The 14921-nt window shown below is 34.7% G+C and overlaps 1 protein-coding gene across 1 annotated transcript in view; it reads right to left on the minus strand.

The window, feature by feature from the left end:
- HDAC9 (histone deacetylase 9) overlaps positions 1-14921 on the minus strand; it is a 662132-nt gene that overhangs the window by 148189 nt on the left and 499022 nt on the right. The window contains exons 18-19 of the mRNA XM_082692420.1: positions 2944-2999; positions 2612-2699 (exon numbers count right to left, since the gene is read on the minus strand). Of these exons, the coding sequence (XP_082548546.1) occupies positions 2612-2699; positions 2944-2999 (144 nt within the window). The remainder of the gene's footprint in view (positions 1-2611; positions 2700-2943; positions 3000-14921) is intronic.

Genomic DNA, 14921 nt, shown 5'->3' on the forward strand with positions numbered 1-14921 from the left:
ACTTTCGGGGATGGTTCATGCCCCAAACACAATGAAGAATCTTTTGTGAATTGAAAATCAAGTGCACCTGCTCCCTTTCCTCACCAATCTGAATGTCTCTAGACTCTCCCCAGAAAGAGAACTGGAATGAATAAGCTCCACACATCAACTAGAATCATTCCTGCCCAAAATATTCAGTGCCCCTGAATTTGGCTGTCGCCCCAAATAAGCGGTGAATTAGAGCTCTGGCACTCTATTTACTAGGCATGTAAAAATGCTGAAACTAGTCGCTGGACAATGGAGTAGCTTTGCCCTCTCTTGGCCCAAGAATCTGTGGAGCCAATTCACACTGATGAGCTAAAGTAAGTGACTTTGGGTATGCAGGAATTAAATTCTTTTGCCATTGAAGAACCTTTACTTCTCCTTTGCTAACTTGCAGAATAGACCTGTCAGCCAGGGAGAACGGATGTTTCTGCGCCACGTGGCATTTTAAAACTTCCTTCTCAGCAGCTGGAAGAAACAAGGGAATTTCCTCAAAGTATCCCTGCAGCTGCAGAATTTGGAAGACCTGAAAGTAAGAATATGCGGGCTGGTGGTGATCTCAGAGGCAACCCTTTGGACAGAACTTTTATTTAGAGGATTTGAAACAAAAACTTCTCCTCTACTACAGCCTGCTGGGAAATCAGTATCCTTAATGATTGGATAACAGAGCAAATTTACAATCAAAGGCCGGTAAGCTTACAGGACACTCCTTGGAGCTTCCAACCAACTTATTTTATAATCATATTGAATTATCTAGAGCAGTCTTGTATTAATATATAAGAATATAAACATTACATATTTAACATAGATATATAATAAATATATAAAAAAAAAACTTTACAGACAAATCTATCACAAGCAAGCCATTTTAGCTCCTAAGACTGTTGTATAATTCATTACTTTAGAGTTTGGTTATCACAAATGTGCTTTCACAGAGACTCTTAACAATTACTATCTCCATAGAACCATAAAATGACAGCAGAGTAGATTTCTTAGGAAGTAATACTAAAAGATTTCTAAGGATAGGACAGTTTACCAATCTCCTTCCTGCATAATTCTGACAAATTTAGAAAGCTTAGAAAAATTTCTCCACAATCCTTGGTCTTCATCTGCTATCCTTTCTCTAAGTTCTTGGCTTATGTTTCTAGCAGAAGTTATAGTACTAGAACTGTATTAAATTATTTTTAAAATTTACTATGTTAGAATCATACAAATCTATAAATACCAATTAATGAAAATGTCATTTTGTATGTACATAGGAATAGAGGTACTGATGTTCTCATTTTTATAAAATTTTAAGACCTTTAAAGACCTCGCTTTTGTAGTATATCTAGGCCTTCAACACATTTTTTTTAATGGTGAACTATGACCTTTAGTGAAACTCTACCATATTTGGAAAATACATGGAAAGTTCTTAGCACCAAAGTACTTGTGGGTAGCGACACTACAGTATGTGGAAAACATCCACTCCTACCAACCATTAGAAATGGTTATCAGTCTTTCATTCTTTTTATCTTCTTTTCAACTCAACTAAGTATTTCTTCACATGGCTTTGTTCGTACTTTCTAAAACCCTTTAGTTTACTTGCTTAACTGAATCAGAGGGCTGGATGGTGAGGCCACGACTTCCCAATAAGATTTAATTATGAGTGCAGATATGAACAAGATTTAGACTATTAAGCCTTGCACTTCAAAAAAACTTTTAACATATTTTGCCTTTAAATCTTTTATCACCTGCAAAAATTAATTAAGTGCAGATGTAGCAGGTTCTCTTTGGATGCCAGGGTTCATTTCCTGTCTATGCTTTGTCAGACAACCTATTACACCTCCTCGTGAACTAGAGGCAAACCGAAAACGGGGCTCATAAATCACCAGTCAGCTCTCTTTCGCCCTTTCCTGGGTTGGCCTTTCTGTATGGGGCAGATCTCCAGCTCATTATTCATGGATATACTATAGACAACATGCCAAGTGTCATCTGCATTTAAACAAGCCATTTGTTAAGCAAATTATAACTCTATTGTGTAAGAACGCATCATGTTAAAATGCAAGACTAATCTAATGCCTCTGACTTTTAATCACTCAGGGTTCCTGCAGGGAGTCATCCCAAACTGGCATACATGATCTCAGATCTTTTCAGAAAGAATGACATGCTGACTTGTTTTAATAATACCACTGTTGCACAACAAGCAACATGATTGCTAACCAAGGGAAATGGCCAATTGGTTACCAAAGCAACAGCATTCTTTCCAGCACATCTGACTATTTAAAGTCTATATTCTGTAGGGAAAAGTAAATTCAGGTTCTGTTGGGTTATTTTAACTGTGGAAGTATCAATTCATTTAAGGATCATAAAAGTTGCCCTGATCTGCGCCTTCTTCTCATTAAATTGCAGTTAACACCATGAAAGTGAAACGTGAATGTTTATGGTTTCAGAACTGCAATCTTGAATTTAATGAGTTTCCACATTCAAAGGAAACACACCCGTCAGTTGTTTGCAAGCGCTAAAAGCAGGACAACCTAACAGAGAAATACAAATACACTCCCTTTTATCTAGAGTCACTGAAAATGCAGCTCTGTCCAGGAATACATACCAGATCTACAATCAATATCTTGCTTATATTTAGTTGGTCTCTCAAGTATTTGGCGGTAATTGCAACTGAATTAAAAAAGCAGAAACCCCTGTGGAATAGAGAAGAACAGAGAAATAAGAAAGCAAATCAGCCAGGAAAACCATTATAAATAATGTTCAGAGCATTTTTTAAAATGCTATATGATCTCTGAAGCCATAAATCTGCTTCTGGGAGTACCTTGCAAGATTTTTCAGTCCATCTGCTAACAATTAGAGGCTTCAGAGACATGCACGGGGCAGGTGACCGCCAGGAACCATGGTGCTTAGAGATGGGCAACAGTCCCTGGTACTTACATGGCTGTGGATTCTTCAGCATGATGGCCTGGGGGCCTTACAACAGCAAACCCATTCTGTAAAAATAAGACAGGTTTTCAATGCTCAGATATGGGAGGATTGCCTGGATCTCCATGTACTACAGAGCATCAGGTGTGCACAAAAAGATTCAAGTCTCTAAGAGGCCTTCAGAGCTTCTTTTCTTGACCCCACTGCCTTTTCTGAGAATGAACAGAAACAATATATATGATAACATTTTATCAGATCGTGTCTCAAAAAGAAGGCTCCTACAGAGCAAGGGGAAGAACAGGGATTCAGGAGTTGTACCTAGCTGGCAAATATATATATATCAGCTGTTATACTAGCATGATTCATTTTCAAGAACAACTTCTTATTTTATGAAAACAACATCCTACAGAGGAAGAAGAAATTCACTTTGGTGCAGGTTTGGGTTAAAATTTGGAAAGACCAGGGAAGATCCAAAGTGAAAATTCTTTAGCTGGATTCTCTTAATGGTTATTTCCACTCCATTGTCAGCAAAATGATAAATTTATACTCACACACTCACATACACACAAAAGAAACCCAGAAAGGTGAAAAAGAGAACAATGGAAGGCCCATATTTCTTCCAGTCTATAAATTTAGCTTGGATGACTGCCAAGACTTGCAACTTTATTGGATTCCCTAAGTCAATTTTTAGCCCATGTTCTGGAATTTTATAAAGAATTCCAGGGCTGAGTAGCAATCAGATCTATCCATGATCAAGGAATGCCTTAACCTCCAGATTAGTTGGAATGCATCACGGAAAGCTGAAGTAACTCCAGCATGAAGGCAAGGAACTATAAATCCTTATAAAGCCAGCATGCTCAGAAAAGTTGGGTTGCTAGACATGAAAAAAAATCATTCATCAGATGGTTCACACCACCTTTCACTTAACTCCTAAGATCAAGTCCTCCTAAGATCAAGATTCAAGTAACATACACAAAGATATTTCTTTAATATAGAAACCTAAAACTTTTGAAATGATTTTAATATACCCCAGAGGTATTTTTTTCCTACATCTTACTATAAGCACAAAGATAATATCAAGAAAAATAATCTATTCCCTAGGACTTTAAATATACATAAATTTTTCTAGGATGTATGGTAACCAACATACAATGATTAATTTGTTACACATTTTGATGAGCATATACATAATGATAATCTCAGAAGCAAACTAGAAGTCAAATAACACAATACCATTTTTAAATGTGGGAATCGTGAAAAACATATTTCCTATAACAGTTCTTAAAATACTATCTTTCTGGCAATAAACGACTAATATGAGAGAAACTATTTAATGAACCACACAAGACCAAACAGACTGAAATTTTAAGATTGAAGAGTGACACTTTAGTGTGCTAAAGGAATTCTGAGGATAGATTATTAAGTAAAGATTATGATAGGTGCAATATATCTTACTAGGAAGGTAACAGGATGAAATAAATATAATACAAGCAATATAATTAGCATGTAATGAATTTCTGTAATTGGATTCATAATACTAATGATCTTTTACAATTCAATTAAAACAAATACACTTTTTTAAAAAACTACTATGTTTTACAGCGAAAGGGCATGGAGAGACAATACAAAGAAGAAAAATTTCCAGTGATCAATAACTATAAGAAAAAATATTCAACGAAATTAATAATTAAATAAAAGTTGATGAAAATCCTAATGGAAAAACACTTCTTCACCCAGGAAATTGGATTTCTTTTTTCAATACTCTATGCTAGCAATGCAACGGTACTTGATAACTCACAAATGCTGCCCAGGAGAAGATAATTTATTAAAGCATTCCTGGAAAATAATCCATCTCTATATATGTTTAGAGCCTTTAAAAAAACATTTACCCTTTCAATTACTAATATACTTAAAGAATTTTTGCCCTAAAGGTGTTACTATGCTTGTAGGAAAGCATTTATATAAAAGATGTTTTATTTACAATAGGAAAATTGGAAATTACGTAAGTTAGCTAATACTAGGAGAATGTGTAAGTGAATTATGGTAAATCTATACCATGGAATATTAGTCAGCCACTAAAATTTTGCTATTATAAATACTGAGTAGAAGAGAAAGATATCAACTTTGGAAGTATTAGTGTTAAAAATAACAGACACATTATGATATCACTGAGTGATGGTATTGCATGGTTATTTTAAATTTATAATTTCATATTTTTTGAAAATGGTTTTACAATAAACACTAATTATTTCACAATGAAAATGTAAAACAAAGAGAAAGTTGAAACGTACATTTGAATTTGAATTTGTCTTATAGGAAGAGCTGTGATCATAAAGATAGAGAAAAATTTTAAAGGATATTCTGGGCAGGAGGGAAAAGTATGACATGGCTTGGACGAAAGGATTTTAGAAAGTATTATTTATGAATTTTATACTGTATATCAACTGGAATTTAACAATAACTTTAAAAAATAAAGAATTTATTTAAAAACATCAACCTGAATAGAAATCATGTTAAGAAACAACATGGAGGGGCGCCTGGGTGGCTCAGTGGGTTAAGCCGCTGCCTTTGGCTCGGGTCATGATCTCAGGGTCCTGGGATGGAGTCCTGCATCGGGCTCTCTGCTCAGCAGGGAGCCTGCTTCCTCCTCTCTCTCTGCCTGCCTCTCAATCTACTTGTGATTTCTCTCTGTCAAATAAATAAATAAATAAAAAGAAACAACATGGAAGTAAAATCACATAAATAATTAGCTAGTTTATAGAGGGAAAAAAAGTCAAATAGTATTTGATTTCTATTTTTCTCCTCTCTCTTATAGCCAAATTCCTTGAGAAAGGAGTGTGCCTTTCACTTTATAATTTTCCAAAGTAACCTCCACCATTCTGCTAAACTGCTTCTAAAACTGCTTCATCTGGGGCTGAAAATTATCTTCTTGCAATAACAAATCTTTTCCGGGTCATTATGATTCTGATCCACCCAAAGCTTCCACTGTGTTCTCATTAATGGCAAACACCCCTACATTTTCCCTGTCTTTTCTGAGTGCACCCCCCTTTCCACAGCCAAAGCCTTGAAGAGGGCTGCTTCTTCCACAATCTGCTCAAGTGGTAGCTGCTTCCTCTCTTACACCATGCAAGCCTGCATTCAGAAAAGACGGAACTGGTGTACTCCTTGGGTCTCACTGATGCTTTGAAACGTAAAACCCAATGCACCGACCCTCCACAATACTTTCTTGTAAGAAAGGATTAGATCACACTCAGAGAGAAAAGATAAACACAGTAAGATGACTGAGACTGAGTCCTCAAGCAGTCCTGTTACACTAGAGGAAATGTTAGTCCTCCTAAGATCAATTTTACCACCTGCAGTTAGGATCCCATCCCCTCCTACTTTTCCACATCATTTATGTTACGTTTTTCTCACTGACATACTAAATTCATATTAAAATTCCAAATTATATATATATTTCATTCAGATTTAAATAAGCTCATTTTCATCATCTTGAAAATAAAAATTTATATATATATATATATATATCAAAACAATACAAATATATACATATGTATAATATACTATGTGCCTCTATCCTTAATCCCACTGATCCCTCATTTCTACATGTTTCTTCCCCTTTAGCAAGCAAAATTCTTGAAATGGTGGTCTACCTTGCTGTCTCCTTTGGCCTCACCTCTGACTCAATAACCTATCTCTGATTTATCTTCCACTTTCTTAGTTCATTAAGAAGTTTTTAAAAGGTCACCAATGGACTCCATGTCACTAATTTCAAATACATTATTATGCTCTCAGACTATGGGACCCCTGGTCAACTTTAAACACTATGGGCTACATCTTCATTTTAAAAACACTCTAAAGTAAATAAATAAATAAATAAATAAATAAATACACTCTCTTCTCTTGGTTTCTGTGATTTCATGCTCCACTGGTTTATTTATCTCTTTCCACTTCCTAATCAGTCTCCCTTGAATGCTCCTACTCCTCAGCTTGCTCATCAATTATTAAAATTATTCATGGCCCAGTCTTAGACTTCTCTTTCTCTTCTTTCCACACTTGCTTCCAAGGCAATGCCATCACTCTTGTGGATTCAGTTACCACCCATCATCAGATACTTCACAGATTTATATTTCTAAGATAAGCCCTCCACTGAGCACTGGACCAAAATTATTAGCCCACCTACTCACTATCTTCACTTAAATATTCACTTGGAAGTTCACTTCAAATTTAATATATCCAAAACCAAACTTCCGATCTTCTCCCAGCCTTCTCTAACTTACCAATGATTCATCCAGTGGCTCACGTCAGAGACCCATGAGTTATCCTTAATGGCTCCCTCTCCCTAACCTTCCTCCATTTCACTTTATTTTATTTAGTTAGTTATTTTTTCATGACTAATTCCTGTTGATTTGATTCTAAATATCACTCAAATCTATCTACTTAGGTCTACATCCACTCCTTGAGTATTTTGCCTTTTGAAGTTCTGCTTTTCTATCATTCCTCCAGTAATTATTCTTAGTGATTTCAATGCCATACATACAGACACTCCGTTCAATATCTTAATATTTCAGTTCTGATTCCTCGTCTTAAATGACTGTCTTCCACTTACAGTCATATTCCTAGGCCTTGCCATTTTCAATAAGACATCTATTCCATAATGTCAAACATCCTATTCTCTTACTATCCTAATTTCCAGTTAACACCCCAACTACAACCAAGATTTCCAATTCATTGATCTTACTGAACTTTTGCTATCCATCACTCATTCCTATCACCATATTCCTTCCCTCTTTATCTGGTTAGACTTTAGGGTCCATCACTGTATTCACTTCCTTGTATATACTTTTAGATATCTTGTACTTTTCTCCCCCCAGTATACTCCCCTGGTATATTAGTGCACTCAGGCTACTATAACAAAGTACCACAGGCTGGGTGACTTCAACAACAGAAATTTACTTTTCTAGTTCTGGAGGCTGAGATTAAGGTCCGAAGTTGAGATTAAGGTCTGGCAGAGTTGGGTTTGTGTTAAAAGCACTCTTCTCAGTCTGCAAATATTTGTCTTTTTCCTAGGGTCTTTATATGGCCTTTCTTCTGAGTGTACACACACAAGGCTAGGGAATTAGAGAATTCTTATATCTTGTCCCCTTTTATAAGAGCATTAGTCCTATCAGATTAGGGTCATACCCCTATGACTTCTTGTCACCTTTATCACCTCCTCCCAGACTAAAGGTCTTCAAATACAGTCACATTAGGAGTTAGAGCTTCAACATTATAAATTTGGGGGGCACATATATCCAGCCCATAAATACTTCTGGTCACTTTGTTCCTTTCTTCCTTCAACACATTCCTCTGATAAAATTACAAAACTAATTAAATATAACTCACATCTGCTCTCTTCCTGCAACTAAGCCTATATAAAAATGACATAACTGGTCTTCCTCTGAAGTCATGATTACAAACCTCAGATAGGCTCTTCAAGATGCCCAGCAATCGTACCACATTCCTTAGCCAATTAACTCTCTATTTTAGTAGAGTTATTTCTACTTTCTTCTCTTTCTTCAAATCTCCATTAACCCCTGCTCATTTTTCCCCTTTGCTGATGACCTAGCTTCTTATTTCAATTAAAAAATAGAAACAATTAGAATAAAATTTCCTCATCTTTCCATAATCAGATCTAACCATCTACTTCTACCAGTCCCTGATCCTAAGAGCAATTAATTCCCTGTGTACTTAATCCCACTGTCTCTTACCTATTCAAAAACACCTCACCTATACTTTTCCCTTTTCCCCTGTAATCATTTGTTTCCTATATTGAATTGTTGCCTTGACAATAAAAAACATACATAAAAGCCTTTCATCTTAATAAAAACAAAATAAACAAGGCAAAGTGACAAATAATAGCATTATACTATATTGCTATCATGTACTATATAGTACATAAAATAATTCAAATCCAAATGTGATAAATAATAAACTCTAATATTTTATTACTTATTTAATCCTAACATCATCTGAGGGCAGATAACATTATTATCCTCATTTCACGAATGACAAAATCAAAGCACAAAAAAGATTAAAGAACTTGCTCAAGATTCATACCAGCAAGTGAGAGGGCTGGGATTCCATCCTAGATGGTCAAGGCCTTGAAAAAAAGCATTGAAGACTAGCCACACTGTACAACCCGGCTTTGCTTACCTCTTCAGCTTCATCTTGCACCACCATCCACTTTCCTTTCTCCACTCCAGTCACAGTGGCCTTTTGGTTCCTCTAGCATGCCTGTTTTCCTAGCCACAGGCCTTTGCACAGGCTCCTACTTCATAATGGAATTCCTTCCATTTCTATACCCTCTTCCTTTACCTGGATAACACCTCCTCATCTGCATATTTCAGCTCCATTATCTCCACAGAGAAACCATCCCTGAGCCCCTGCAGGTCAACATCAAGATCCTCTATAATACGTACTTAGCGATCTGCCAACACTTGTTTCTGAGAACTCCTCTTAGTTTATGATGACGTACCTCTTAGTGTGATTATTTGTTTTCATTATTTTCAATTATTGTGACTTATATAATTAATGTCACATCTATACTCCCCATAGTGGGGTCACCCCTCTATGACTTGGCTCACCATTTTATCACCTAGACTTACATAGTGCCTGGCGTAAAGAATGATAAAATACATTTGTGAATAGATACTACTCTGGCTCTTATCCCTCTGGTGATTCCATTGATTTGCTCTTGGCTGTTAAGTTCTCCATTATTTCAAAGGTCCCAACTTCTGCATCCCAGTTTTTGTGGGAGTTCACCTATTAGAAACACATAAAATACTCTGTTCCTTACAATTAATGGAGATTTTGATTTGATTAACTATAGTGGGAAAATGTTTCAAATGAAATGATAATTCTTACAGAAATGTCTGACTTTCACAGTGGATTCTGAATGGAATTTGTTTTGTATTTTTCTGTACCATTGTCTGACATAATGGTTTATTTTATGGGATACCACTTGAACCAGTGTTTCCCTTGACTCAAGAATATATATGTCTTCAATGAATATTTTTCAATGAGCCTTTTTAATCATCAATTTACTGTATATTCCAAAACACTCAATAATCTACCAGCTTATACAACTATAAGAAAACCTATATACAATAAAGGACTCAGAGGCTCAGTTTATTATTTTCTCATTTAATGCTAATAATAATAATTTTCATTTTATGAAAAAAACTATTTTCTCAAACCTTGAGGTTTGTATGATGTTTTCACTTCATCTAATTTTTTGAGCATCTCAGAATGTGGTAGTAAAACATACCTATCTATATAATTTTGAATTTCTTTCTACTTTACTTCATAAAAAAACTCCCTGCTTTACATTTTATTCAGTTATGAAAAGTACTTAATCTAAGCAAATGAAAGTTAAAGTACTTTTCTGTGATTTTTATATCAATTTAAGGGCAATGTAATTTTAGCCTTAATAATCTGATTTTTTAAATCTCTTTTCTTTCAAGTTTTAAATTCTCTTCAGTCATGAACATTACTAATCATAGAGCTTTGGCAGTATTTTAGCATCACTAACAGTAACAATGTTTCCAGGGTGTTCTCATAACCATATTTTTGTTGTGGTTGTTGTTATCTAGATCAGTATTATGGATGTTTCCTCTTGGTTCAAGAGGAGGATGTGTTCTCTGATGTCATCATATGGGGAAATGCAGGAGACTATTTGCTTCCCATACACAGCCATGGAAAGGGAATCTAGGACATTGTCTATATGTAAAAATGGATTTGAATGAGAGGGAAAGGAATCCAATCATTCTAGACTATACTCTATTTTTGTAACTCGTGAAATTTTCTTTTTCTGGTTAAATTTACCAAAATGTCAAACTTCATGTAATCTTTATATGCATAGTAAAACCCTCACCAGGCAAGTAAAGGGCTGGGAGTAAGCAAATCACTAGAACCACTTTAAAGTTTTTTTTTTTTTTTTTAACCTCACCTAAAGTAAAATTCTTCTACATAAGCTACGAAGTTCAAATTCTTCTACATAAGCTCAGATAACCATGGCACATATGAAACCGAAAATCTGGAGTGTAAAACAATCTGATGATTTTATTAGTTGCATTCATGAGGATGGTCTCATGGATAGGAGAAATGTGTATTTTCATTTTGCTAACATCCCCAAGTATGTATTCAATGGATAGTAAAGAACTACTACTAATTCCAACCTCTGTAAAGTAATTTTGGTTCCAGAAATCATGGAAAATAAAGGCCTAATCACCACTGACAGGAGTAACATAAAAGTCAAGAACACGTTGTATAATAGAATTAGCCAATATATATACAGAATCCAAAAGAGAAAAGCAAAGATTCATACCCATTCAAAAATATTAAGCAATGATCTGGACTTAAACTACATAATAGCCAGTAGTCCTGTTAGCAACTTAATAATTCTGATTTATTCTTTATAAAAACATAACTGCAGTATGTAGTACTAAAGTTCTCTGTGATATTAATAAACTGACAAGAGATTGTGTTTCTTTGTTAAAAGTAGTTTAATCAGGTATTAGATCTTTACTTAATCTTTAACTCTATTCTGGGACACTATAAGAACAAAATCAAAGAAATCTGTCCTGCTTAGAAAAATGTTTTACATATAATGTAACTGCATACTATCCAAAGACTAATTGAGCATGTCAAACCAGCTGACTGAATTCTGTTTTTAAAATTTCTCTTTTAGTGCACTGCTAGTTTAGTACTCAGTAATTACCTCCCAATGTCTAAATATTAACACTAAAGTGTTTCTAAGTGTATTTATGCATCAGTCCTCATTGAAATAGTATGTATCAAAACCAAACACAGCATGGAAAAACTCTACAGCATGTATTTCCAAATAAAGATGTGATGGTTGAATTACTGCTTCTAATATAGTTGCAGAATTAGAAATTTATATGCAGTGGTTTACGTGCCCAAAATATTTCATGAGAAGCCAAAATCCCAGCTACCCCAGATCCATAATGCACCCATACTGATGCATTATCAATTTTGAAAATGACTTTAAGAAACATTCATTTATACAAACATTTTTAAATAGTTAGAAATATTTTAATCTACTTTGATATTCAGTAATAACTATAATTATCAAGTATGTTGGTGAATAAACTATTTAGCGCTAGTAAAAAGAAGTGCTGAAAGCAACTAGAATCTGAAATTTACTTGTCTATGCTAGGCTAGCACAACATAATCTCCCAACAAATCCGTATGCTTTTAAGTGCCCTTTTTAACATCTCAAGAAATGTGCTTGCCAAGTGTACAAGTCTTTTATATGATGATCAAGAGTAATAAAAAATAAAGCATGCATTAGCTGGTTTGACACACTTTAAAATTATTTATAGTAATAAATTTGGGATTCTTTATATTAAGTTGCATAGGGGGAAGAAGTCAGAAACATGGCAAAGATATAATGCTTTTGTAAGACTTCATTGGATAGAAGGTCCTAAAGTTTTTCTATTACAGTAAGTTTTTGTTTCTTAAAAATTACAATTATGCTGTCTGTTAGATCCTGTTTTAGTTGTTGTATGGGCTTTCTTCCTTCCTTTGTCTCTCTTCCTTCCTTTCTTATTTTCTTTCTTTCTTCTCATTTTTCCTTTCCTTTCCTTTGCTTTTTTTCTGGTGAAATGGGGTAATATTTGTTGTAACAGGATTTAAAATATAAATACTACTATACACCTTGTCACATTAAGTACTTTATAAGTATTTCCTTCCCTCTGGTGTAAGTAAAGTGGAGTAAGGCAAAAATGTCCATCAAAATTCTCTAGCACCTTGTGAAATACCTACGATGGTTTGTATGAATTTGCGGCTCTGCCCCCCCTCATCCAAAATGGTGCTGGTTACAATCAATATAGTGGTATGAGGGTCCATTCTTTCAGCTAAAGAAGCTGAAAATTGTTCAATGGAAAGTTTTCACATTATCTTTGTTGATATCACTGGATGTTAAAATTTGGAGGGGAAGATCATACATAAAAGTTGAATGAATATTCCTTCCCTCCTACCACTTACTCCCTGATACTGGATTTAGGGATTTAGATTATCAGAAACCAACTCAGGAGCAGAGAAAGAAAAACAGTCATTCCACCTGCCTTGCTTTCCCCACTTCTGTTTACCTTGTAGGAACTTGTGAAGCAATTGGCTCAGATGTCCCTTTTCAGGAATGGCTCAGGCATAGGAGTGCTAAGAAGATGTTAAATACCTGCAATCTCAAGTTGAACAAGTTGGATATGATATAGTTTATCATTTGTTCAACATGACTTATACCAGCTCCCACTAAAAGCTCCTAATGAATAGTAACTGTGAACCTTTTGTGTATTCTGAGGTCTTCCTCTTCAGCTAACTAACATCTGTAATGAAAAATAGTCCCACATGATTTACAGCTTGGCAACAATAATGTGAATAGTAAATTCCCCTCCCAGGCTTTAATTTTTTAGAATAAAATTTTATTTAGAAATAAAAAGAAAGGCATTAAGTCTTCTAAACACTGTAAATAGTTGGGTTTATCCTATTATCCCTACCTTTATGAGAAAGAGAGGATCAAATTATGTAATCTCAAAGACCTACTACTGACAAATGCTAGACTTCATCTACTTGTATTCAATTTTACAAGTCTTTGAAAAGCACAGTATAACAATTGTTAATTCTACATATAAAACATTAAATCTAGTTTTGTGATTCCTTCTGAAGGGAAGGATTAGAATAGGATAAAATACTATATTGCAGAATACTTGAACACTAAATTAAGAGGTATCTCCTAATTATATCTAAACCACTTATAAAATTTGACATTGAAATTAGTAAATCAAGGTCAGTCTTCTGGTTGCCTTTTACAGCAATTCACTGGTATGCATAATATTTTGAAATATGCCAATACAGTCCTCAAAACCAGTTAACTTCAACTTTAAAAAGGACTTTCTAAAAAGACAGTTTGCTTTAGAATCAATGCTATTAATCTACAACCTCTGAGGAAAGGAAATTTCACAAAGAAAGTTTGTTTCTCACATACTAGAATCTGGGAGGTTAAAGGAGGCAGGGAGATTTGCCAAGAAAACAATAAGGGACATATGGGAATACCATTTTGTTTCTTTGAGTGAGCTCAAGGGAGCCAGAAAAACAGGAGCCCAGCATTAGCAGTTTAACTGAACGGTGGACCCCAAAGCATATGTGCAGCTGCCAGCCCTGCTCCCTGAAGAATCCAGAAGGAAGAAGCTTGATGACAGAACTGGAAAACAGTTCTTAGGAAGCCTGGCATCTGTGGCCCATAATGCCTACAGCCTTCATCCTGGCAAAGATGTAGCTACAGATAGGAATAAACTCAGTCATGAAAAACCAGTCTCCTGGTAGAAAAGAGACAAGGTATTTGATGGTGCTTATATTACACATAATTTAGGTTGTGCCTGGTACAAAAATAGTAACAATGGATCCACTATGAAGTAGTTTCTTTTGGGAGGTTGGGGGGATCATCAAGAGAGGCTTGATAAGGCAATAATAACCCATCTAAAAGCTATTTGTTTAGTTTTTCAATCAGTGGTTTCAGATGACACAAGGTCCAACAATTCAATTCCCTGAACTTTTTGAAACATGACTAGTTTTTGGACCAAACCGACCAAAAAAATCAGGTACTTTTCATTATGTAAATATAATCACAGTATGAAAAACTGTTGAGAAAAAGGAATTAGGGCAAGAGTTTTTGGTTTAGTTTTGTTTTTAAGAACCAGAAAAAAAAAAAAACAGTTTTTAAGACAGATGATCATAGCTTTCTGTGATAACAGCATAATATAATAATATGACATTATAATAATAGTAATCATTATAGGATATTATAATATTATATAATATATAAAGAATATAATATATTATATATAATATATATACTATATAATATAGGATATAATAATAATATTCATATAATAAGATAATAGTAATGAACACACCTGAGAAGAGATGAC

The sequence above is a fragment of the Mustela nivalis genome (genome assembly GCF_964662115.1).
Source record: "Mustela nivalis genome assembly, chromosome: 12".
NCBI classification, from domain to species: domain Eukaryota; kingdom Metazoa; phylum Chordata; class Mammalia; order Carnivora; family Mustelidae; genus Mustela; species Mustela nivalis.